The 26630-nt window shown below is 47.4% G+C and overlaps 1 protein-coding gene and 1 pseudogene across 3 annotated transcripts in view; both read right to left on the bottom strand.

Annotated features, from left to right (window-relative positions):
• Wnk2 (WNK lysine deficient protein kinase 2) overlaps nucleotides 1-26630 on the bottom strand; it is a 118333-nt gene that overhangs the window by 27461 nt on the left and 64242 nt on the right. For all 3 annotated transcript variants that reach the window (XM_013026390.1, XM_013026389.1, XM_013026388.1), the window contains exons 8-19: nucleotides 25670-25869; nucleotides 21994-22149; nucleotides 21294-21485; nucleotides 19482-19802; nucleotides 19203-19412; nucleotides 16092-16385; nucleotides 15561-15610; nucleotides 14346-14514; nucleotides 14143-14259; nucleotides 10599-10769; nucleotides 10417-10462; nucleotides 9443-9562 (exon numbers count right to left, since the gene is read on the bottom strand). In XM_013026390.1, the coding sequence (XP_012881844.1) occupies nucleotides 9443-9562; nucleotides 10417-10462; nucleotides 10599-10769; nucleotides 14143-14259; nucleotides 14346-14514; nucleotides 15561-15610; nucleotides 16092-16385; nucleotides 19203-19412; nucleotides 19482-19802; nucleotides 21294-21485; nucleotides 21994-22149; nucleotides 25670-25869 (2046 nt within the window). The remainder of the gene's footprint in view (nucleotides 1-9442; nucleotides 9563-10416; nucleotides 10463-10598; nucleotides 10770-14142; nucleotides 14260-14345; nucleotides 14515-15560; nucleotides 15611-16091; nucleotides 16386-19202; nucleotides 19413-19481; nucleotides 19803-21293; nucleotides 21486-21993; nucleotides 22150-25669; nucleotides 25870-26630) is intronic.
• LOC105993184 lies at nucleotides 2637-8507 on the bottom strand (annotated as a pseudogene).

Consider the following 26630-nt stretch of genomic DNA (forward strand, 5'->3'; position numbering starts at 1 on the left):
CTGTTTCATTGATGTGCTAAGTCTTACTTCCTGTCCATATTTGACTTCTGTCTAGCCATTGCCTTTCTGAAACACCTTCCATGCGTCTCTCAATGGGCAATTCTCACCTCCAGTCTCTGCCAGCATTTGCCCTTTCCTACAGTCCTTCTGCAGCATGTGACTGTCAGGTGTGGCCCATTCTCTATCATTAGTCTGTATACATTCTGGCCTGCAAGATAAGCTCCATAAAGTATGGCCCATTGGACAAAAATCTTCCAAAAGAATTTCTAAAGTTGAGGTGTATTAAGTAGGAAGCTGTATATCTTTCCAAAACCAGGAATGGAGGAATGAGAACTTTGTAATCTGTCAGATACCTAGTCTTTGGTAAGCTCACAGCAAAGGACACCATATGTTGCCAAGTCCAGCAAAGAATGCTGGTAAAGAAGGAACTTGAGATCCTGACAATAACACTCCAGCATCTACCTGGAGTGCTCAGAGCTTTCTCGGCACTTGAAGCAGTCTGAGATGAATACACTGTGTATAGCCTTGAAGTCCTACTTTAAAAAAGAACTCCTTTATCTTTTTAAAAACATAGACAAAATGTATGAAACAAAAATGTAAACCATAACAAAGATGGGAGTAGGGAGTTACATGGACCCTGAAATCTCCCTTAAGGTCCTAGACTCACACCACACCCTCCACTCTGAAAGGTGAGAAATTGCAATAAACATGTTCTCATGTATGTCTATGGTTTTGTCATGTCTCTCTAAATAGCATCCTTCTGTTTTGCTGGGTTTAGCATAATCTGTCTGTGGAATGGTACTGTATTTATCTTTGATGTCTGGCTTCTCATTCACCATTGTTCATGTGACATACACCTGTGTGCTGTTCTGTTTGGATACATGCACCCATTCTATATTGGTACATGGGGTTCTGTCAATGCTGGACCTCCATTAACATGAAAGCACACTGTGCCGATGCCCAAGTCTTATCAGGTACACATGGTGGGAGCAAGGGGAATGCAAGTTGAGAGCATTTGGTCTCAGTAGAAGCTGCTAAAAGCCCCCTCAGAATGTCTGTGTGGGAAATGTCCTCTTCCACTGACAGCCTCCGAGTTCCCCTAGGGCTTCCTTCCCTCCTCAAGTCAGCCTGGGAGTATGTGGTAGGGTTTTGCTGGGGTTTGCTTGCACTTTTAACCATGGTAACAACACTTAACAGGGGATCAGACTTCTTAAATGCTTAAGAACACAATACCATACTGGTAACCATAACCCTGTAGTATACTAGCCTCTAGAATTTACTCAGCTTGTATAACCAAAATTTTATGTCCACCAAATAACAACTCTGTCCCCCTACTTTCTCCTCTTTCTGAGTGTGACTACTGATATACCTTGTCTAAGTGGAAAGCATTCAGTATTTATCCTTCTGTGACTGGCTTATTTTATTTAGCATTAGGCCCTCTGGCTCATCCATGTTGTAGCACATAGCAGGATTTCTTTTTTAAGTGGCTAGATGGTATTCCATTGAATAGCCATATAGACTGGGCAGAAAGACCTGTAGATTGTACTGTGATTCTACAGGTCTTAGTAGCAAGGATTATAGGTGTGAGCCACCAGTACCAAATGGAGCTGAATTTGTTTTTAAAAATTGTTTTTATACTGGACATGTACAGACTTTTTTCCTTGTCATTATTCCCTAAAAAATACAGTACAACAATCATTTACAGAGCATTTACATTGAATTACTTCTTACAAATAATCTAGAGAAGGGCTGGGAATGTGGCTTAGTGGTAGAGTGCTTGCCTGGCATTCAAGAAGCCCTGGGTTTGATTCCTCAGTACCATATACACAGAAAAAAGCCAGAAGTGGCGTTGTGGCTCAAGTGGTAGAGTGCTAGCCTTGAGCAAAAGAAGCTCAGGGACAGTACCCAGGCTCTGAGTTCAAGCCTCAGGACTGACAAAAAAAATCTAGAGATGATTTTGAGACAATTTAACATATAAAGAGGTTACACATAGGTTATATGCAAATACTGTATCATTTTATGTAAGGGACTTGAGCAGCCTCAGATATGGGAGGGGAAGAAGTGAGGGATGCTGGAACCAGTTCCCAACAGATTCAGAAAAATGACTGGACTTAGATGTAGAATGACTAGACTGGATAACTGGATAACATGGTAATTGCACATTTACTTTTTAAAGTATGTATCACCATTTTCCAAAGTAGTTAGACTATTTCATACAACGTATGAGTTCTGGTTCTTCTACATACCCATCAACACTTTTTTTTTTGGTCCTGATACTGGGGCTTGAACTTAGGGCCTGGATGCTGCCCCTGAGCTTTTCCACTCAAGGTTAGTACTCTACCATTTGAACCACAGCTCCACTTCTGGCTTTGAATCATGATCCTCAGATCTAAGTTTCTTGAGTAGTTAGGAATACAGGCATGAGCCACTGGCACCTGGTTGAGGTTAGTTTTTATATTTTATTTTATTTTTGTGCCAGTCCTGGATCTTAAACTTAGAGCTTGGGCACTATCCCTGAGCTTTTTGCTTTCTTTTTTAAAAAGTATTTATTGTCTGTCAATTTTCATTTTCCTGAAGTGTCTGCAGACCAACAGCTCAAGACCATTCGGTGGTTGTTCTCATACCCATTTGTTGGCCTAGGCAGTAGCCACCTCAGACCAGTCTTCACTGGTAGGGCTGGGTGCTCCAATCTTCAGTAGGGAACCACTGGCACCTTACCCCTTCCAACCAGTCTGGGACCTCAGGCTGAGTGGCAGTGAGCAAACTCAGGAGTGGGGGCATTCCATTTGCCATGAAATTCCTCCTGGGTCACTGTCTTTTCAGCTGTACCCTGCTCTTCCTTTTCCATTTGTTCAGGACCTCCAACGGGTGCTTGCGGGAGATGGTGCCATGCATGGGCAAAGTTTCCCAGGCAGCATCTACCACATCAGACCCATGGAGTCAGGCCCCTTGTTGTATGGGATGGCAATGCCCTTGTAGCTCAGAGATCTGTGTTACATAGCGCAGTAGTGGGCAGGTTGATGTAGGACACCTCCATGAGAGATTAGGAGTTGGGCCTGGGGATTGGTCACTACCTCAGAAGCCAGGGTTCCCAAAGGCTGCATGGATCTGGTTAGTAAAGGTTCTGGGTGTGAAGTGGCCAGCAGCTATGGGGTGGCCCTGGTGGTAGTGGCAAACTTCAGAACCACACACTGGCCAGTATTCCTGGAGGAAATGACACTGATGGCAGCAGGGTTTTCAATGGTAATAATGGCAGATACTGCCAGTAGAAATTTCTCACAGGTCCTCTTCAGATCGATGATGTAGCCAGGATCACTTCCTTTTGTAGAAGTGCTGTTACATCTGGAAGTCAAGGTTGGTGCCACCTAAGTAGATTGCTGCTGCAAGGAACTTGAGAATATCCTCCTCCTTCATTTTCAGGATATCAAGGGCTCTGGACACTGTGTTAGTTTCCTTTTAAGGAATCAAGAACAAGTCCCTGTATGAAGCCCTCCCTGGGTAGTGCAGAAAAGTGCTGAGCATTTTATTGCTCAAGGCTAGCACTCTCCCACTTCAGCTGCAACTCCACTTCTGGGTTTTTGGTGAATAACAGATTCACAGAGTTTCTTGTCTGGGCTGGCTCTGAACTTTGATCCTCACCTCTCAACCTCTTGAGTAGCTAGGATTACAGGTATGAGCCACCAGTACCTGGCTGGGGGTTAGTTCTCTCTTTCTCGTTTTTTTTTTTTTTGTTGTTGTTGTTGTTTTTTGTCAGTTGTGGGGCTTGAACTCTGGGCCTGGGCACTGTCCCTCAGTTCTTCAGCTCAAGGCTAGCACTCTGCCACAGCACCACTTCCGGTTTTGTGAGTGGTTTATTGGAGATAAGAGTCTCATGGACTTTTCTGCCTGGGCTGGCTTTGAACTGCAATCCTCAGATCTCAGCCTCCTGAGTAGCTAGGATTACAGGTGTGAGCCACTGTTGCTGGCTTGGGGTTATTTATTTTTAAGACAGGGTGTTGTGCTTTTTGCACAGGCCTGCTTGAAGATCCTGTGTCTCCTACTATTTTTTTTTTTTAATATAATCAGTTTGCTATTCTATTTTTTTTCTTTTTGGTTCAAGATCAGGACTTGAAGTGAGTACCTATTGCTTTTGCTTATTAGCTAGCGCTTTACCAACTAAGCTATGCCTCCGACCCCTACTATTCCTGTGTGTGTGTGTGTATGAGTGAGAGAGAGAGAGAGAGAGAGAGAGAGAGACAGAGAGAGAATGTGTGTGTGCTTGAATTCAGGGCCTGAGTACTGTCCTTGAGCGTCTGTATTCAAGGCTAGTACTCTACCATTTGAGCCACTTTCAGCTTTTGGTGGTTCACAGGAGATAAGAGTCTCATGGACTTTCCTGCCTAGAAAGGCAGACTTGTTTCAAACAGCAACCTCAGCCTCCTGAGTTGCTAGGATTACAGGCATAAACCACCAAAGCCTGGCATTGTTTGTACATTTTAAAGGTCACTGGTTTCTTCCTTTTAAAAACATTTTTCTTCATTCCACTTTGGGTTTATTTTCACATCAGTTTTACTTGGTTCTTTAGAAGACTGCAATATTGATTTGAGATCTCTGTTCTTGTCTAAGTACTTAGTACAATGTATTTCCTTCTAAGTATTACTGTAGCCATAACTTACAGATGTTAATAGGTTGTATCTTTGTGTTAGTTCAAAGATGTTTTCTAACTTTCCATGGAACTATTTTTTTCAGCAATGATTTAGAAGTGCTATTTACTTCTTAGTTATAGCAAAGAACACAATTGATATTATTCACTTTGCTTTCATTTGTTAGGGTTGTTTTCCAATTCAGGATGTGGTAATGTTCCATAAAGACTGGAAAAGAAAGTATGTTCTGTACATTTTAGTACTCTGTAAACATCAGTGAGGACAAACTGGTTGAGAGACTCAGATTTGCTGCATCCTTGCTGATTTTCTGTCTGGTTTATCTGCTACTAAGAGAGGAGTACTGAAGTCTCCAACTACAATTATAGAACTATCTCTGTTTTAGTTCTGTTAGGGTTTTTGGTTGTTCATTTCATTTTGTTTGTCTCTTCTCTTTGGACTTCTGAGAAAGGATCTCAGTAGGACTTATGAGAAATAAGACCAGTATATAGACCAGGTTGGCCGTGAACTCAAAGATCTTCCTTTCCTAGCCTCACTTCCTTTCACTTCCTCCCCTTCCCTGGGATAACAGGCAAAAATTCTGGGTTTGTTAGTTCAAGATTTTTTTTTTTAGGGCTGGGAAGGTGGCTCAGTGGTAGAGCGCTTGCCTTGCATGCCTGAGGCCCTGGGTTCAATTCCTCAGCACCACATAAGCAAAAAGAAAAAAGCCGGAATGGCGCTGTGGCTCAAGTGGTAGAGCGCTAGCCCTGAGCTGAAGAGCTGAGGGACAGCACCCAGGCCCAGAGTTCAGGCCCCACGACCAGACCCCCCCCCCCAAAAAAAAAGATTTTTTTTTAGTGCCTATCCTGGGGCTTGAACTCAGGGCCTGGGTATGGTTGCTGAGCTTTTGTGTTCAAGGCTAGCATTCTACCACTTGAGCTACAGCTCCACTTCTGGCTTTTTAGTGGTAATTGGAAATGAGTCTCACAGACTTTTCTGCCTTGTCTAGCATTTAACATTGATCCTCAGATCACAGCTTCCAGAGTAGATAGGATTATAGCTATGAGCCACTGGCTCCTGGCTCTCTCCCAAGATTTCTAAAATTTTTACTTCTTTTTAGACATCATGGCTTCTGGAGAGAAACAGGCAGTCATCTGACTTATGGTTCCTTTTTAGGTAATAAATCATTTTTTTCTAATTGCTTTCATGGTTTTTTTCCTTTGTGTTTAGTTTTCAGCATATTGATACTGTGTATAGGCATGGAATTCTTAGATTTAACCTGTGGGAGGTGTTCTTAATTTCTTGAATCCCCAGGTTTATGCCATTTCCCAAATTTGAGTTTTCAGAAATTACTTTTTACAAATATTTTTTCAGCATTGTACCTTCTCTCCTCTCCTGGAACTCTGACACAAGTATTAAATATTTGATTTTTGTTTCACAGGTCGTTAAAGCTCTTTATTCATCTTATATTTTAGTTAGGTTGCTTTTCTTTCTTTCTTTCTTTTTTGTAGTTTGGGGCTTGAAATCAGGGCTTTTTACTCTCGCTTGGCTTTCTTGCTTACATCTACCATTTGAGCCACTCCTCCAGCCTGGCTCCTTGCTAATTACAGATGGAGTACAGGCTTTTCTGCCCTGGCTGGCTTCAAACCTTGATCCTCTAGTTTTCAGCTTTTTGAGTAGCTAGCATTATAGGTGTGAGCCATCATTGTCAGACATATTTTAATTCTCAATGTTAAATTCTCCATTTCTTCACTGTATCTTCTATTTCTTTGCTGATACTTTCTACTTGGCTATTTGTTTCAAAACTGTTTCTGAATTTTCAAACATATTTATAATAGCACCTTTAAGTTACATCTGTTGGCTTTTTCCATGGAAGGTGACATTTTGTGGTTTTTCACTTGCCAAGTGATTTTAGATTCTGTTCTCAACATCTTTTTTTTTTTGGGTCCGGTCATGGGGCCTGAACTCTGGGCCTGGGCGCTGTCCCTCAGCTCTTCAGCTCAAAGCTAGCGCTCTACCACTTGAGCCACAGCGCCACTTCCGGCTTTTTTCTTTTTGCTTACGCGGTGCTGAGGAATCGAACCCAGGGCCTCAAGCATGCAAGGCAAGCACTCTACCACTGAGCCACCTTCCCAGCCCCTGTTCTCAACATCTTGAATGATACTATGCAATACGTGTTTAAATTCTATGGCAAAGGTTGGTATTTGTGCTTTAGCAGGCAGTCACAATGGTTAAATACAGACTGGAGTTATGACCTGTCTTCCATGGACTATGGTTATAGTCAGTTCCATTTTCAGTGATTTTTGCAGGTCTAATCTGATCTGAAACTTGTGTCTGTCACAAAGAGGCCAATCTAGAGCCTGGGTGGGGTTTTATCCATTAGCTCATTTCTCAGTGTTATTTTTTTCTTTCTTCAGTATTGGGAACTAAGCCCAATGCCTCATGATTGCTAGGCAGGTGCTCTGAACTATACTTCCAACCCTTTGGCTTTCTTTTGTGTTTCTGAGTTAGGGTCTTATTAACTGCCCGGGCTGACCCCTAATTCAATCCTTTTGCTTCTGCCTCCTAAGTACTTGGGATTACAGATATGTGCCACTGTACCTGCTCTTAAAGTTTTTTGTATATTCATTAGTATCCAGTCCCTGAATACTTACACACAGTTTGGGGTACACCTTGCAGTTCAGCTTGATGCCACTTTCTGAAGCTCCTCTCTGTGTCCTCCTGGTATTTTCTGGTTCTCTTGGACTTCCTGTTGAATCTCTGGCCCCAAACCGATGTGGTTTATGTTTTTGGTGCCAGTACTGGGCTTGAACTCATGGCCTTGAACTCTTGCTTGGCTTTTCACTCAAGGCTGATACTCTACTATTTGAGTCACATCTCCACTTCTAGCTTTTTGCTACTTAGTTGGAGATAAGGTTCTCACAGATTTTTCTGCTCAGCCTCTTCTGATATCAGTAACTAGGATTACAAGTGTGGGTCACCAGCACCTAGTTAAACCACCCATTTTTTATGACTGCACTAGGCAGTGGAAGACAGAAAAAAAAATCAAAGCAACAGGTCTGGAGCCCTGGCTCCACTCCACAAAGAGGAAGGTTCTCCTCGTGATTCTGCCTGTTGTAGGCTACTATCATCTGCTGCTGCCCATAGATTTGTCCAGGAGTTGGAAGTACTCTGAAGGCTTGTTTTTTCCTGTGCCCCTGCCTGCTCTAGGCATACCTTCAGAAGAGCCACTGTGGGGCCAAGATTCCATGCCCATCTTTAGTGGCCAGGCAGCTGAAGCCAAGTTCAACCTCTCTTACAGGAATAGGAGATAAACCCTGAGGAAAAGGGGCCAAGACCAGGCTACAACCTCTACTGACCCTGGTCTGATCATTCTTCCTATCTTAAGATTTCCAATTCCTTCAAGAAATAATTTCCATAACTTGTCAAACTCTTTTCAGTCACCCACTGTGGTTGTTTAATGTAAATCAACACATCTGTCCCTCAGTTTCCATTCTTTTTAATGGACAGCCTGGCTACAAAAGGTTCCCAGAGGTTATCCAATGTGTACATAAAGGACGAATATTTAACTCTGTTGTCATTATACTTGCCTTCCTTTTTCCTTTCCTTCCGTCCTTCTTTCCCAACCCCTCCCCCTCCCCCCCTTCTTTCCATTCTCCTCCCTCCCTTCTTCCTCTTTTTCTCAGGGACTTGGGCTTACTAGGCAGGTGCTCTATCATTTGAAATATGCTCACCGCCCTTCTTGCTTTATTTTTCAGATAGATCTCATGTTTTGGTCTGGGTCTGGCCTCAGTCAGTGATCTTCATGCTTACATCTCCTACGTCGCTAGGCTCATAGGTACATACCACCATAATTGACTTTTGACTGAAGTAGGGCTCTCTTAACATTTTGCCTCAGCGGGCAAATCTTTACCTCCCAAGTAGCTGGGATTATAAGAGTGAGCCACCACACTTGGTTGTAACACTTTGCTCTTACTCTACACCACAATGTCTCTTCAATTTCATGTCACACTAAAGTTTACCATCCCTTTTCAAAGGGATTTTGCTTGTAGCTGGGAAAGTGTACAGTACGAAGAAGAGATAATATGTGAAGACAGTCTCATTTTTAAAAATTATTTTTCCCTGATTCTCCAGGCGAGGCTAGGCCCATCCCTTTGACTAGAGTGCATCCTGTCTCTGTGGGTCACTGGGGATTTTATTATAGAGCTGACCTTTTCTTTTCATAACGATTCTCTAAAAGTATATAGGAAATCGAAATTAATTTACAAATATTTTTCATGAATATACATTTATGTTATCTTAGATTACGTAATTAGCAGCTCTTTTCTCCCAAGTGTTAGGGAATTAAATTGAAATTTATTCAAATGACTATGTTCTGGTTTCCCAAAAGACCATAAAAGTCAAGATTTAACTAAGAGTACAAAGGGCAAGTTTACAGTTATCTGTACAGACAGGTGACGGCCCAGGTGTGGATCAACAGTACTCACTGATCACTATGCAGGTTGACAACTGAAAATCAGACAGTCTCAGGACTGAGTGCGACTCTCCCTTATCCCATGCAAAGCAGGATTCACAAGGGCAAGGGTCCTAGATAACACTGCACAGAAAGGGCAGAGCTCATTAGCACAGGCCTGTGCAGCTACTGCTTCATCTGTGTGGTAGAGATGACAGGACTTAAGGGATGCTGCCTTTACTTAGCTGGTCCAGGGGAAAATGAGGAGAGAGTCCCATTGGCTGCTCCAAGCTTCGGGATGCTGGGAAAGCACTGCACATCAGAGAAGGGTGGCTAAGAGGAAGCCTGGGGGTTCCCTGGCTGCTCCTACCTTGGCTGGCTTCCGGCTGCAGGGAGCTTATCGGAAGTGGAGGGGAAGCTTCAGAAGCATCAGCTGCTGGGTGCTCAGCCACTGGACAGATGATAAACCACCTCTTCCCTGTGTGCAGAACTAAGGAGCAGAACATAAACAGTGCTGAGGGAGAAAGTATCTTTCTTTCTTTTTTTTTTTTTGTCAGTCGTGGGGCTTGAACTCTGGGCCTGGGCGCTGTCCCTCAGCTCTTCAGCTCAAGGCGAGCGCTCTACCACTTGAGCTACAGCGCCACTTCTGGTTTTCTGGTGGTTTATTGGAGATAGGAGTCTCACAGTCTTTCCTGCCCAGGCTGGCTTTGAACCGTGATCCTCAGAGCTCAGCCTCCTGAGTAGCTAGGATTACAGGCGTGAGCCACCACCACCCAGCTGAAAGTATCTTTCTTGACAAGGTAACCCCTGGGTATGTGTATGTACTGTATGTCCCATGGGGACTCCAGGGAACTTGCCTACACCTGTGGGATGTGATCCCAATGGTAAGGGGCAAGGAACCCAAGTTCTCTCTCAGAATCCTAAATAGTTTCCTCCATGAGGCAGGTGGTCGATGAAGAGTGTCTAGAGAGTGCTTCCCTCTGCTTTTCCCTCACACAGAGGGACAAGGGGTAGACAGACAGCCCAAGGCAGGAGACTCTCAGCAGTACCTGACTGGGGCTTAACTCCTAGACTGCCCAAAGCACCAGCCTTAAAAGCAGTAGTGTTAAATTAGTGTACAACAGCTCTTCAGAGAAGACAGCTGTTCCCAGATGGAGACACTTGTCACCACACACTCCCCCACCCTCCAAGTGCAATGGCCCAAAGCCTTTGCTTCCATGCATACCAGGGACCTTTATGGAACCTGTGATGCAAAGCAGAAGGATCTAGGAAAAAGGTGCTTTTCAGAGGCTTCACTGCTTTGGTAGGTGTGGCCTACCAAAGGTGTGGTGGGGGCAGACTCACCGTTCTGTTGGTACACAGGGGCATTTGCTTGGGACTGTCCACTCTCCTGCATAAGGGAGAAGGACCTGACGTCAGTGTGTCCCCATGCTCACAGAGAACTTCCTGCAGAACTTCCCGCCTGGATGATGCATCTACCCTCCCCCACCAACCCACCTCTGCTCCCTGGGGACCTAAGTTCTCACCTCCCCTGCAGCCAGGCCACAGGTGCCCAGGTGTGGTGGGCTGGCTCCTGCATCAGAGCCATGGTCAGCATCTGTGTCCTCGCTGAGCATATCCTCTGCCTTGTCCATGACATCCTTCATCTGCTCAATGAATGTTTCACGCTCAGCTGGCAGGATGAAGTCATGCTCCACCTGAAAGGGGCCATGGGACTGCTAGTGACGACATGCCGCATGCCACAGCTGCATGGGGGCTTTATGGGGATGTATGGCTCTCTACCCTAGACTCCAAGGAAAGCATGGCGAAGAGACCTGTCTCCACACAGAAGCTGCACAGTGCAAGAAGCAGATGGCTCCAGTGACAGAGCAGAGTAGTTATTGAAGAATATACCCCACCCACCATAATGCCCCATGTGGCAACAACCTTCCTGGAGTCCTAAGATGAGCACTGTCCCCCCTTAATCTGGGCTCTGTCCATGAGCTTGTGTGTATTTTTGACAACCCGTGGGGATTGGCTTCCTCACAGGTTATCTTCATTAAAATCTCACCCTATAGCCAAGTGGCCTTTCTCAGTGCTAAGTCCAGAGACAGTGTTTCTAAAATCAACCAGGCTGCCCTGATATTCGACATGGAAAGGCTGTTCATACAGACCTGTGGGTTCTGGCCTTGCTCCCGTGCCTCTAAACAGCATTGGCAGTGTTATAGACTTTCCACCTGCACCTTGGATCTGGATGTCCAAGCAAGAAGGCTGTCTCTCCACAGTGTGCATCAAGCCATGCTGGTGGATATCCTCCTGATGGCTGGGCCTGAGATCATGTACCCCTTGCTTCCCACTAGGTCCTAATGGCCACACTGCTCACATGGAAGAATTTTCTATCAGTCACCAGCACCTGGATTAGGGCTAGGGCTGAGCAGGACACAGTCACTGCCCTCAACTCTCATATAGGTTCATTGTACACCACTGAGTCCTGGGCTGCTCAGGCAAATGGGATATAGTGCATATCAGAAAAATCATCTGATAGCTCCAGGGTGACTCTAGGGACAGAGGTTAGCTGTTCCCTGCACAGCAAGGTTCAATCTCTGCCTTTTTTCAAGTCACAACACCTATTTTCTACTCATATACTCCCTGATACCTAGTCCCTACTAGAGATATCCATCCTTTTAGATCTCTCTATGGATGGATTCCAGCCCCGTGCCCCCTCTCCAAAAAAAGCTGCTTGCATAATAGAACTCTCCTGACACCCTGTCCCTCATAGATTCCTTCCCAGGAACAGCACAGTGCCCACACCCCCGAGATGTAGAGCTAACATTGTCTTCCATGATGTACCTTCTAACTGAGTATAGTCAGGGAAAATGACATTTTTTGTTGTTATTGTTTGTTGGTCATGGAGCCTGGGCTCTTCTGCTCAAGGCTAGCATTCTACCACTTTAAGGCTCAGTGCCATTTCCGGTTTTCTGGTGGTTAACGGGAGATAAGAGTCTCATAGACTTTGCTGCCCAGGCTGACTTTGAACCTTAATCCTCAGATGTCAGCTTCCTGAGTAGCTAGGATTACAGGTGTGAGCCACCAGCAACTGAGAGAAAGTGACACTGTTTGAAGGCAATATGTCATGGTCATTATTGGACCATCCAGTTGTGACACAGTACACTGAGTGCAAGCATACACAGGATATTCCACTCTGTGAACTAGGGCCTACTATTGTGTCCTGCAACACATGCACTTAGTAAAAAAAAAATGTAAAGACCTCAAAACAATTAAAAGCAAAATAGTAAATAAAAACCTAAAAAAACCCCACAATCAATGCCAACTTAATCCAAACATCCACATTCCCCGACTTACTGCAGAGTTGGAAGTAGATCTTCATCAGAATAATGAACTCAAGACCTAACAAAAATCTACCAGTGACAGAGCATTTAGGGATATCTGGCACTCCCCAGGGAGAAGCTTGTCTGAATAGTGCACAGCTCCACCAGCCATAGCTCTCCTTCCCATTGGCGTCTCTGTCCCTGGGGCAGGAAGGGACTGTGAGGAAGAGAGTGGATGGAGCCCAACAGAGGCTTCACAGCTGGGGGGATGGGCAAAAATCGTGTATTCATATCGGGTCTCCTTCATAGAGATGTCTTAGATGATTTAGCTTTGAAGTGCCTAACTCATCATTATGCAGGGACTTGTGTGTGTGTGTGTGGGCACGCAGGCACGTACATAAAACAGCTGCCAAAACCAAGGGGACATTAACATGCAGTTCCTACAATTGTTGTTTGAGTGAAGAACAGTTAGCGAGAAATAGGACTGATGGAACACTGCAGCAGTGAGAGATCAAAGGACTGCTTCACAGACGGTTTGTTATGGTTCAAGGTATATGAGCAAGCCAGGCACAATGGCTCAATCCTACAATCCTAGCTACTTAGGAGGTGGAGATGGGAGGATCTCAATTTGAGCTACTCTGGTGCAAAAGAAGTTTGCAAGACTCCATTTACTCAATAGCTGGACACAGTGGTGCATGCCTGTTATCCAGCTATTGGGGAAGCACAATGGCTGGGTTCAGTGGTCCCTTTCTATCATACCCAGTGCCAAGAAGGAATGTAAGTGGGAGGATTGTATTCTAGGCTAGCTCGGGCATAAAATGAGACTCTATTTTGAAAATAACCAAGATCAAAAGGGACTAGAGCGATAGTTCAAGATGGGTAGAGTACCTGCCTAGCAAGTACAACTTTCTGGTGACCTTAACAGTTGAATTGTTGAAGGCAGTAGCCAGTGGCCACATAAGACAATTAACATTGAATTAAATTTCATATGTGCTCACTAATCATGCGAGGCCTGGTCACTGCACTTGATGGCATCTGGAATGAAGGGCCACAGCACCTGCCACCAATGTCAACTGTTTTCTTAAGACATGGCTTCCTAAACTCCCCTCCTGTGTGAATGATAGTTTAGAAAGGATATTATCCTGTCATGTGTTCATCAGTGGGTCAGGAAATCTGCTCAACATAAGTGTATCCTTTTTGCCCTTGTCTTTGAGTGTTCTTGGCATGACAGTTTCTGAGGCCCAAGGTTCAACTCATGCCAGGGCTGGGTGCTGGGGACACAGCAGGATGCTCTGGGAGCAGGGGAAATAGGGTGGAAAGAAGCCTGTGAGTGACAAGGTGCTCACAGCAGGGACTGTTAGTGTTGACAGAAATGGGGAAACAGGGATGGAGTGCAGGGCTGGGAGCTGCACTTCCACTGGGGAGGCTGACGGACAGTTCTACACAGGAACTATAGGATAACAGACCATGGGCTTGTTGTTTCCGTTTGCTTAATCTCAGGGAGAGGCTAAGGTGTGGTAAAAACACCATTCTTGTGCCATTATGAATACATTCTTCAAGCTGCTCTCTCACACTCAAGAACATGCAGGTACAGAGAGCCATTGTTCCAGCTGCAGACCAATAGCTCTGGGGGCAGCCCCCCAGGCACTGATATTGATCCACAGAGAGCCTAACACTTCTATGCATGGCTGAGCTTGATATACTTGCTTCTACCTATGCCCAAGGACTACAAGGAGATGACATCACCCAGGGCCAGCCTTACCATGTATGTGGCAATCTCATCAGGTGCATCCCCATCCAAGTCAAACTTGAAGGTGACCATTTTGTGGTTATGAGTTTCTAGCTGGCACTCCACCATCTTGTCTCCTGTGTTGCACACCTGCAGGAAGCAGATAGTCAGAATGCAGGGACTACGGTACAGAACACATATGACAGTCCCAGTGTGTTCCATATCCTAACACTCACATTCAGGATAGTTAAACGAGGACGACTGGCCCTCTCCTGGCGGGAGCGGGCACGTGTGGACCTGCGGTGGTGTTTCCTGGCAGATCTGCCCTCCAGCCTGCCCCCTCCAAAGGCGCCTTCACAGCTATCACTTTGCTCGCGTCCAGAAGTGATATCAGGGCCACCATAGCTGAGTGAAAACCAAGAATGTTAATGGCATCCACAAATGACCAGCATGTCTACTATAGCCAGGATAGTCCAGCCTGGGAACTTTTAAGAGGACATGGGACTCCTCTTTTCCCTGTAATGCCTATCTTAGATGGCTCAAGGGCCAAGCAGAAACAGATTCCCAGTCACTGGCTGCATGACTATGGCTCTCTAAACCTCCTTAGTTGTGAATCCACCCCTGTGCCTTGCTTTCTCCATTTGAGCAGCCATGATACAGCACTTACTCAGGGCTGTTGTGAGGACGATGGGGGAATCTAACAGCATCCAGATTTCTAGGACAGTGGAGCTCACAACCACTTCCTAAAACTAAGTAAGGTGACTACTTCACCCCCTCCCCAAGAACACAAGAAGAAAGGGGCCTGGGAGACCCTAGAGCTGAACTGAACTCTGCCCTGTCCACAGGGTTCCTGCTTGGTTCCCAGCCCCTCCTGGTCTCTAGGTACTTCCAACAATATCCATGGCCTCTTCCTTCTGGAATGTTCTTAACACAGAGATTAGCAATAGGCAATAGGAGCTAGACAACCTCCCCCTCTTCCACCTCAACCACCAGGTTTCATTTGGACTGATAAAGACCCTGAGAGAATGTCCCCGAGGCTCTACCGGGTCAGATTCGAAAAAGTGGGTAGATTTGTGTTAACATTCTTCTTTTTTTTTTTTGTTGGTTGTAGGGCTTGAACTCAGTGCCTGGGTGCTGTCCCTGAGCTCTTTTGTTCAAGGCTAGCACTCTACCACTTTGAGCCACAGTTCCACTTCCAGGTTTTGGACGTTAATTGGAGATAAGATATCTCACAGACTTTCCTGCCTGGGCTGGCTTTGCGCCACGATTCTCAGATCTCAGCCTCCTGAGTTGCTAGGATTACAGGTGTAAGCCACCAGTATCCGGCTTGTATTAAACTTCTTGATGGCATTTAAGCAAAGGGGGCAAAATCCCAATGAGACAGTGGTTAGGTTGTACTGAAATGTGGGTCTGTATCCCTTCCTGTCCCCAGGTCAAGGATGGATGGGTACCTCTCACAGCTCTGTGGGAGACCAGGTGGCTTGTCTCGAGAGGCTGGTTCCTGAAATAAAACCAGAGTGAAGAGAATGGGTCACGAGGTTCCCACCTCCTGTGTGTGGCCCTCCCTCCTTCCCATCCTCAGCCTGCAGCTAGAGGGCTATCACACTGGGGCCAGCAGGGAGCTTTTCATCTTATTGAAAAGCCCAGAGCCAAGTGGATTCCTAAAAGCTAAGGATTGCTTCCTTTCCAAAATTGTCATCCTGCTTTGATCATCCCTAAAAAGAGGACACATAGGCTTTGTAAAAAGCTTTCACAAGGTTTACAGTCTCTCCCAGGGAAAGCATCCCCAAGATCATTTATACAACTCATGCTCTTCACCTTCTTTTGGATTTAGGAAAAGTGCGAGGGGAAAGAACAGGATCGTATGGCTGTTCTGGAGCACATTTCACCTTAGAGTACCACTTAGTCTAAGGCTGAGTCTCAAGGTTACAGTATAGACCCCAAGAAGCTTCAAGTGTGTGTGGGGGGGCACAGGCACACACCTCTTGGGCCGGTTCCACAGTCAACTGGACAGCTGGGCAGGGGCTGGAGATCACAGGCCCGGCCGGCAGCGGTGGGTTTGCTGGTGGCAGGAGTGTAGTGGTCATGGCAGGCACACTCTGAGCTGCTGCCACGACAGTGGGGGCCAGGGAGCTAGGAAACTTAGGCAGGAGCTCAGGGACAGCAGGCGGCAGCACGTCTGGTAGAGGCGGGGAGAGGACAGCAGATGGCAGGGACACGGCAGGGACTGGAGCAGCCACATCCACGGTGTATGCAGGCGGGTGGGCCAGCAGGACCTAGGGCGCAGGGATGCAGGTTGGGTGCTGTGGAGGTCATGTCCCGGCACATACATGGGTCACGAGGAGGGCCTGCGAACATCCCTCTCGGATCCACATGCTCCCCAAAGGTGGCAAGTCCATGTCTCCCAGCACATTTGGCACACAAATTCAGCAGAAGCACACAGGTAGACACCCTCATTTCTTTATGTAAAATCCACCAGTGTGGTAACCTAGGCTGTACTTCACGTTGGAATTTCTACCTAAGTCCAGGTAAAAAGTCAGTCACTTATGTTATGAGTCGGGTATGAAGTATCCCCCCCCTAAAAGGCTCATGTGCTGAAGTCATGATCCATAGCTGGTGGTACTACTGAGCAGTGATTGAATCCTCAGGATCCTGATCTAGTAAATGGATTAATATTCACAATATGGCCTTATTGGCAAGTAAAGCCTAGCTCGTAGAAGTAGGTCATTGGGGATACGCCCTGGAAAGATAGACCTTATAACTGGCTCCTTCCTTTCTCTATACTTCCTGGCCACCAACTTTTCTTTGCCTCATGTTCTCCGCCAGATCTGCTTCATCAAGGGCTCAGAAACACTAGAGTCATATGACCAGGGTCTGAAACCATGAGCCAAAATAAATCTTTCTTCCTGCAAACTGCTTCTCTCAAGTACATTTACAATGATATAAAAGCAACAGAAAAGCAAAATACTGAAATATCCAATCTGGTCTCCTACTCTCTTCTTGGGGCCTTCAATCCTGTTCCCATGTGGCCTTTTGCTTCAGTGCAGAGCACAGGGTGGACTTTCCTAGTCACAAGTATATCCTAAGAGTGCTCACTAGAATCTTCAGCTTCCTGTAGAGTGACTTCAAGTTCAAGCTGGCTTCCCTACTGTATTCTTCTTCTCTCTCTAAAAGCACTTCAGGGGCTGGGAAGGTGGCTCAGTGGTAGAGCGCTTGCCTTGCCTACATGAGGCCCTGGGTTCGATTCCTCAGCACCACATAAGCAAAAAAGAAAAAAAGCCGGAAGAGGCGCTGTGGCTCAAGTGGTAGAGGGCTAGCCTTGACCTGAAGAGCTGAGAGACAGCGCCCAGGCCCAGAGTTCAGGCCCCACGACTGGACCCCCTCCCCCCAAAAAAAAGCTCTTCAGAAGGAAAAAGGTAAGATGACAAGCTATCTTCTGCCATGCTTGGAGTTGAGAAGGCTAAGATGTCTAACTCTTAAGAACAGGAACAGGTACATTCATCGGAGCCTGCTGTCTTAAAGACCCTCTGTCAACAACCTAAGCCAGGTTAGAGATACCATACTATGGTTGGCAGGTAGATACCTGTCCTGGTTAGATGCTCCAGTTGCTGAAAATAAGCATGACAAGCTCAGCTCTGCAGGATGGACACAAAGCTAATGTGACTTAGGAGGATCCTGGGATTTGGTACCATACAGCAAGGCCCAAAACATGCAGATAGCATCAACCCCCTGCTCACTTGCCCTTGCCTTTCCCCAGAAACAGACCATCTCTAAGAATCATCCATCCAACTGGCCACTAACACCTGCTTAGCCCCACTAGTGGGGGCATGGCACTGATGTGCTTTTAGAAAATATTATAAAGGTGGTACACAGAGAGGCTATAGTTACGTAAGTCATATAATGAGTACATTTTTTACGACCATGTCACCCATTCTCTCACTCTCTCCTAGTTCTGATGTGTTTTTCCCCTGCTGTTTTTAGACAGCTTTATGATGCTTTCCTGATAGCCTGTAAACACTGGCCCTCTTTCTCCAAGCATCAATCTCTCCAGAAATAAGATGGCCTTGCATGTTTGCTGGGGATCCAGCATTCCTGCTCAGCACCTGGCTCTACCTTTAGCCCCTTTATCTGGGATGAATCTTCACAACAAAGTCAAAGTTGGTCCTGAATTAGAGGACCCTGAGGCTCAAAAGGTAGGGGATGTGCCTGAACCACAGAACTGTCAGGGCTTGGGCCAGGGGAAGGATAGATGGGAAGGAAGATGCCCAGGTTGGACCTCTCATAGTAGGTGAGGAAAATGATGCTGCCAGACAGAGAGGAAATTTAGGTGAGGGCGGGGGTTCCCAAGTAGGGAGTGTCTATCTGGAAGGAACCCAAGTCAGTCTTCCTTTTGTTCACTTGGGTTTGAACAGAATAGCCTGGAAGCGGAGTTAATGCAGAAAGCCACCCAACAGGGATCTCACCTGTAGCATGTGTCATTATGGGCCACAGCATTCCTTCATACCAATGTGGAACAATGTATAGGGTCCCTACTTGCTCTCAGGACAATGCCCCGGTCACACCATAATCACCTTCCAGCTGGAAGTCCCTCAGTGCCCAGACCCCTCAGCTCTTTCTGGCTTACTTCCTCTCTGTTATGATGCGGATGTCCACCCTGCCTCACTCTCACAAGGTGCTCTGGGAGAGGCTGACCTAAGACACACGGAAGCTCAGCACCCATAAAGGGGCCTACACAGGTGATGGGTCACTTGCCAGGACCAGCATGGGCTAGGGCAAGGGAACCCCTAGCCATACAAAGGGCAGCTGCTGGCCTCCAGACATAGTAAGATAACAGAACTCATTAGTCATTTTGATGTTCACACAGCAGAACTGTTCCATCCTGGTTTTAGCCTTGCTCCTGACCAATCTCTTCAAAGAGGGGACAACCAGAGGGAAGAGCTATCTACTTACCAGCTCCAAACTGCCCCTCTGTCCATGTGGTTAGTAGGAGTCAAGGCCCAGTGAAGGAAGGAAGCAGCCTAAATGTCCTTTGAACCTGGTCCAGAGGGTTTTTAGGTGCCAGGAGGCAGACCCAGGCCCTGCAGGTGCATTACCTGGCTCCCTGAGGTGACAGCCGGAGCAGCCTGCTCGGGCAGATGGGCGACGCCAGGCTGGAGGGGCTGAGGAGGCACAGGCGGCACCGTCTGTGGAGGGGTGGCCCGTAAGCTCTGCACCGTGTGGTGGGGGGAAGGTGGGATGTCTCCAGGTGCCATCTGTGGGAAGGCTGCTGGATACACTGGCTGGGCCGGAAGCTGGGCCGGGAGCTGGGCCGGGAGCTGGGCCGGGAGCTGGGCCGGGAGCTGGGCCGGGAGCTGGGCTGGGAGCTGGGCCACTGCAGGGTGGATGGACAGGGCAGCCACACCCTGTGGAGCCACAGCCAGTAGAGGGATGGTGGCTGGTGCATTTGGCACGATGGTCTGGCAGGGCACGGCCAGGGGCGCTCCAGGGGGATGGGGCAGTTTGACTGCCTGTAGAGGCAAGGCCGGGGATGCGGGCAGGGAAGTGGTGAGGCTTGGCAAGAGCACAGCGGGAGAGAAATACTGAGGTGGTGGCACAGGAGCCACATTTGCAGGCGGCAGGTCAGTGAGGGCCTGAGGGAGGCCATCAATTCCCGCCAGAGGGGTAATGGGGGGAACCACAGGCATTGGAGGCATCTGAAATAGACACAGCAGCACGTTAGTTGTAACCCCCATAGAGCTCAGGATACCTGAACAGTCAGGGAGAACAGTGAGATGAGGTGACCATGGCTCTGCCTTCCAGACCCTGATACAAAAAAGCAAGCTGACAGTCTGGATATGAACTGCTGGACACCCCCACTGACAGTAACACAGAGTGGACTCCCTGTGTTCACAGCCTGACAGACTGCATGGGTGACCCTGTGGAAGTCAGGTGTTGCTCAGACAGAAGTCAGAATGACCATTGGGCTCTATAGATAGTCTGGCATCTTCAGAGTAGGCATGTCAGAACTATGAAACTCAAGCACTGAAATCTGACCAGCCTGAAGCTTAAAACGTGTATAAATTCTACCTGAAACCTAAGTCCTTGGAGGGGTCTCAGTGGAGCCTCTTTGCTGACTGAGCTGACACTCCCATGGCTTGCAGCCTCCCAACAGCAGGAGGACCTTTCATCTGCAGCTTTCCAGAGAGCAATGTCTGGAAAATAGCTGTCTCTGACCTATGCACTTATCACTCACATTTAGGGATGTCTCTAAAATACTGCTTTTCCATGCATGCTCCTGAATAGCACATCATGTAAACCTTCGTGCAATTAAAAGGCAGCAAAATAAAAGCACAAACCTGCTGCCATCCACTTGAAAAGCAGCTAAACATCACAACCAGCAAACCAGATGATGACTTAATGAGATTACTGAGCTGACCCAAAGTGGCGTCACAAAGACATGGCATGCTCAGCAAGCAATTGATGACATAAAAGAATCTTTCAGGTGGACTTTAATACAGGAACACCCTCTTATCCCACAGGAAACTCCTGTAGAATGAGACCTGTTTCTATCACAATCCATCCCTATCAACCAAAATCTATCATGGGTACCATGGGCTGAGCAATGATGCCCAACTTTGATTGGGGTCTGTGCCAGTCATGCTGTTAGGTGTCACTACTTATAGACCACATCCCTACATAAAGATATCAGAAGACACTCAAGCGAGCCTTTCCTATAGTAAACATTGATACTCAGCTGACTACTAGAACTCCATGGAGCCACCATGGCCTGGTCTTACATAGCTTCATAGGATGAACAGTCATCTGAAACAAGCCCACCCACTCTCTGTGCCCCACTCAGTTGCCACATGGTGACTTGCCCCATTCTGGACATTAGAGTTGACAGCTGCTCCCTCCCTCCCTCCTTTTCTAAGGAATTTCTCATATCTGTCATTCATGCCTAGAGGCCTTGCAGCCTGGGAGAAAGGCCTGTCAGGATGAGAAGGTAAGGCTGGAGGGCAATCCCGATGAGGGAGGCTATCCTTGGCCTCCACACTCTTTGAGCTGCCATGGTTGTCACCAGGCAACACGGGGTTTGTACCATGCTGCTAGGTCTATCTCCCCAGTACAGTACTTCCAGGTCACAGGCAGACCTGCCTACGCCCTGGTACCTCCTCCAGGTTAGACAGGCTATAGGCCAGAGATACCTGAGGAGGGACTTGAGCCAGTGGTTGCAGTGGTGGCTGTGGCATCTGGAGGGGCTTCAGCTGAGCAGGGGCCACCACCTGGGAGGTTGAAGCCAGGTACGGAGGCAGGTGGGGAGGTACCGGCTGGATGGTGCCCATGGGCTGTGGAGCCAGAACCTGTGGCAAGGTTGGAGGCTGGGCCATGGGAGGCAGCTGGAAAGAGAAGTGGGCCTTAGATCCCTGCCGAGGCAGGGTATTGCGCACAGACATGACAGAATCTACATTCACCCTCACACGTGCATGCTCCCTGGCTCACACACATACTTTCATGTCTACACATGCACATCTGCACAACTGTACACTTATAGACACAGCACTCACATCTGCACACAGAAACACAGACTGACACTACCTCATTCACACAAACTCACACAGATCACCAGGCTCCTGGCAGTCTGAAGCCAGGGATATGGCAGAGCTCGCATACATATCCCAGGTAAGCAGAGCTTTCAACACATAAGCTCCTGGTTACAGCTGTGGATCCCTAAACACCACATGCAGACATGAACTACCCCTACCCCTCACCTAGAGACCCAGAGACCCCAGGAACTCCAGGGAGCACACGCTAAGCCTGCAGAGGTGCTCACAGACCTTGGCCACAGGGATGGCTGAACTGAAGTGAGAGACAATGTAAAGGGCCTTACGGAGCTGTCGCACTTACCTGCTGGGCAGGAGGTGCTGTCTGGCATGGCCCTGTGGGCACAGAGGCGCTGGGTGGTGGCAGCACGGGGGCAAAGCTCAACGTAGGCTCTGGGAAATGCTGCTGGAGAAGTGGAGGGCGGACAGGGGGTGGGACGGAGCCCACAGACAGGCCAGGCTGTGGATACGGCAGGACCGCGTTCAGCAGCTGTCCTCAGCTCCTGTCATCCCTATACCCACTTCCCATTAGGAGCCCTGTTTCCAGGAAGGTGACTCAGCAGAAGCCAAGTGTGGTGGTCCTGTTGTGTCATTAACAATGCTCAAAAGCCAAGGACAGTCAGAGCTAGCCAAAGAATGTTCTAGAACACAAAACCCATGGAGTTATTACACAACGGTGAGAAACCATCACCACAAAGTTTCTACAGAACCATGGAGAAGAGCTCCTTAGGACACAGCCTGGGCTATTGACGATGTGACTCATACTAATGACTAATGTAGATGAATTCATATGGGTACTTCACAGAATATGGAAAAATGGAAATGGTGCTCTGGAGAAGCAGCAGGACACACAGGAGTGGGGAGCAAAATTGGCACAGGGAAGCCTTCCGCAAGTCATGTCCTCTGAGACTACCACTGGGAAAGAAAAATGGGGCCACGGATAGGACATTTGCCTGCATCACCAGAGGCTGCCTAAATGGGGCAGCAAAAAAGGGGAGTTTGAGTGCCTAGATGCTAAAGGAACTGTAGCTATTTTGTTGATTTTGTTTTTATGTCAGTACTGGGTCTTGACCTTAGGCTTAAGTACTGTCCCTTAATTTTCTTGCTCAAGACTTGCATTCTAAGCAGGGTGAATTACAGGCTCATGCCTGTAATTCTAGCTACTCAGGAGGCTGAGATCTGAGCATCATGGTTCAAAGACAGCCCAGGCAGAAACGTTCCTGTGAGACTCTTATCTCTAGTTAATCATTCAAAAACTGGAAGTGATGCTGTGGCTCAAAGTGGTAGAGTGCTAGCTTTCAGCAGTATCGCTCAGGGACAGCACCATGCCCTGAGTTCAAGCCCCACAACTGAAAAAAAAAAAAAGATTGGCATTCTACTACTTGAGCCACAGCTCCACTTCTGGCTTTTTGGTGCTACTTGGAAAACTGCCCCAGCTGCCTTCAAACCCCACTCCTTGAATCTCAGCTTCCTGAGGAGCTAAAATTACAGGTGTGAGCCACCCACACTTGGCTCAAAGTCTGTTAATTCTGGGGTGCAATTATGGCCATGATTTTTTGTTTTGTAAGGGTCTCCTTACTGCACAGTGACACAGACTGCAATTATTTCTGGAGGAAATACTTTTCTGGAATGTGAGAAGGGAGTGGGGCTAACAGGAAACACAACTGAAGACAAGTCTGTGGCTTTGGACCAGGGCGCACAATTCACAGGGAAGGTTCTCTCAGGTCGTCTGGATGGCACAAGAACAGGGATTTTCAAAACCACTCTCCCTCATTTCACCTTTCACAGCCAATCCTTTTTTGAGACAGAGGCAGTGAGATAGAAAGATCAGGCATGAGTTGGGATCAGATCTAAAGCCTGGTTGTACCTGAAGCGACAAAGCAGATGGGCTGCCCCCCAACCCGGCCAGAGTATTTGTCTGCTGGCCACCATGTACAGCTCAGGAGTTCAGGTGGCCTTAGATAAATGAATTGCCTTTCACTTCTAGTGGTTCTCCTTTTCTTCCTCTTTCTCCCAGTCTGTTTTCCCCCAGGAAAGGCCAGGAGGGCAGAGAAAGCCCTCAGCACACCTAGAGGCCCTTCTAGGCCCCCACACGGTATCCAAAATCTTTATATTAATATGCAGGGAGAAAGGAGAAAGAGATCTTGCCCTTCTCACCTCTGACCTTCTCACCTTGAGTTATAGATAGGTGATAAATCAGGTGTATCAACAAAGGTTTATAAGCCAAATCCAGACCAGGGAAGACCCAGGAAGCTAGCGCCATGAGGAGCTCTAATCAGGATTGGAAGGTAAAAGATCTGGCAAAATATTCCAGCTTAGCCCTTGCTTGGATAATCCTTACAATAACAACCCTCTGTACCAGCATGTTGCCTTTCCTAAATGAGCTCTTTCAGACATTTAAAATTATATTTCACTTTACTAAGTAAAAGAAACAAAATTGTAAATGTCCTGGGGTGCTGGACAGCAAAGGTAGATATATCCAATAGCTTTAATTGCTTTTCCAGAGACTTCTCCAGGTCCTTTCAAATACCCAGCCCTGGGGCTGGGAAGGTGGCTCAGTGGTAGAGCGCTTGCCTTGCATGCATGAGGCCTTGGGTTCGATTCCTCAGCACCACATAAGCAAAAAGAAAAAAGCCGGAAGTGGCACTGTGGCTCAAGTGGGAGAGCGCTAGCCTTGAGCTGAAGAGCTGAGGGACAGCGCCCAGGCACAGAGTTCAGGCCCCACGACTGGACCCCCCCCCAAAAAATACCCAGCCCTATGTAGACCAAGGTGGGAGAAAGAGGCCATATTCAGGGCACAGAAACTACAGCATACAAACTCACCCAGCATCAAGAAGATGCTACCTCAGAAAGTATAAGTGACAACCAACACAACAACTCCCAGGGGAGGAATGAAGACATAGCCGAGACAGGGGGTCTAAATCAGTCTCTGAGGACTCAGCTCCACCACCCAGGTCACAGGCAAATTTTCTGCAGCTAGGAACTTGGGACTGTGAAGTGAGCAATTACTTTGCTTCTTCAATATTTTTTAAGGGAAAAAAATCAACAATAGAGCAAAAATCAAACACCAGGTGCCCAGAGTGACCCCTCTTCTACCTTCTTGGATGCTACACATCAGTTCACAAGCATCCTCACAGTGTGGGGTTCACTTCTGCCTTCTGCAAAACCCTCATTGGAGATGCCCTACTCCCCCCCGCCCCCCGCCCCATGCTTTGACCTAGTTTTTCAGCACAGTCTTTCAATGGCTATCGCTATGTTGGGAAGAAGAGCTAGGCATTCTTCTACATCCCCTCTTGAGGCTGAATGGTGAGGTTGAGTCTAGTGCTTCATTATTACAAAAATGCATTTCTATTATCTCTTGGATGGTATGAAACTATACCTTAAGGCCAGGCCTGAGTGGGCAGGCTCTATGCACATGTGTACTTGGACAGTCATCACCATCTCCTGTCCTGAGATGAGGCTGGCTTGGTTCTATCACAGCTCCCCAAACCCTGGGTGCTCCTGAGGTCCATCTCTTGATGTGTACTCCCTACCCCCCCACCCCAGTCCTGGTGCTTGAACTCTGGGTCTAGGCACCGTCCCTGAGCATCTTTTGCTCAAGGCTAGCACTCTACCACTTGAGCCACAGCTCCACCTCTAGCTTTCCGTGATTAATTGGAGATAAGAGTCTCAAGGACTTTCCTGTCTGCATGATCCTCAGATCTCAGCCTCCTGAGTAGATAGGATTCCAGGTATGAGCCACTGTAGTAGCCCGACCCACTTGTACTTCTTGTCTGGTAGATGAGAAGTATAGCACTTAGCTTCCAGCAAAGTCCTGGTTCTGTGGATCTCCACAGGGAAGTATGACAGAGAACTGACTACAGGCCTATTTTAAACCTGATTACACTCCACAGTCTGGATGGCCCTCATAGACTGAGTCCCCCAGGGCCCTCAGACAAGGAAGCTGAGAGGACAGGGCCAGGGGTAGCTCTCAAACTCACCGTGGCGGCAGGTTGCTGGAAGGCCCCCAGTGAGGGCAGGCTGTGTGTGAGGCCAGGTCCCTCACTCACAGGGGGGCTACACACGCAAGGGGCTGGGCCTGGAGCAGTATCCACGAGGGAGCCCAGGACCATGCTCTGCTGGCTGCTCTGCGAGTCTGAGTACACCGTGGAGCCCTGGCCGCTGTCAAAGGTACTGTCAGCTGGGAAGGACAAAGTCATGACTTAGTGACTGTGGACATCTAATGCCACCCCTACACACAACATTGCACACAGGTAAATGGCTTGTTCCTCTATTCTCTTCTGCAGAACAAGAATGAGGTTGTTTCTCCAGGTTACATGAATAATACCTGCATGTTGTTTAAACTACTCCCTGCTACAGAGCAGTATGAAGGAGCCACGTCTTTGCTCCTACTCTGTCACAGATTGATGTCAGAGCTGTACAGATGCCAGAGTGGGCATGTCTCACCAACCCTCCCCTGAAGTAGACACCACCCTTCCCTGCCCACCCTGGCGCTCAGGGGCAGAACCTGTAATGCTGACACTAAGCAGGCATTCTAGTTCTTAAAGGTGCAAGAGAGCTTAGGAGGCTGTGGAAATGTTATAGTAGTTTTTGGGTTGGCTTTTTTTTTTTTTAAGGTACTCAGAGCTAATGGCTCACCTCTGTAATCCTAGCTACTCGAGAAGGTGAAATCTGAAGTTCTCAATTAGAAGCCATTCTCCAATTACCAGCAAAAAGCCAGAAGTGGAGCTGTGGTTCAAGTGGTAGAAAAGCAGCCTTGAGCAAAAAAGCCAAGTGAGAGCTTGAGGTACTGGGTTACAGCCCCAGTCCTGGCACATATACAAAAGAAAAAAAGAAAGGGAAATAAAGCTAATGTTTCACCTGTGGAAGAAACAATTATCACCCTGTTTGATAAAGAGGTGAGTCTCTGGACTCAGAGCACCTTCACACGTGTGGCAAAGG

This window comes from Dipodomys ordii, unplaced genomic scaffold (genome assembly GCF_000151885.1).
Source record: "Dipodomys ordii isolate 6190 unplaced genomic scaffold, Dord_2.0 Scaffold93, whole genome shotgun sequence".
In the NCBI taxonomy this organism is placed as follows: domain Eukaryota; kingdom Metazoa; phylum Chordata; class Mammalia; order Rodentia; family Heteromyidae; genus Dipodomys; species Dipodomys ordii.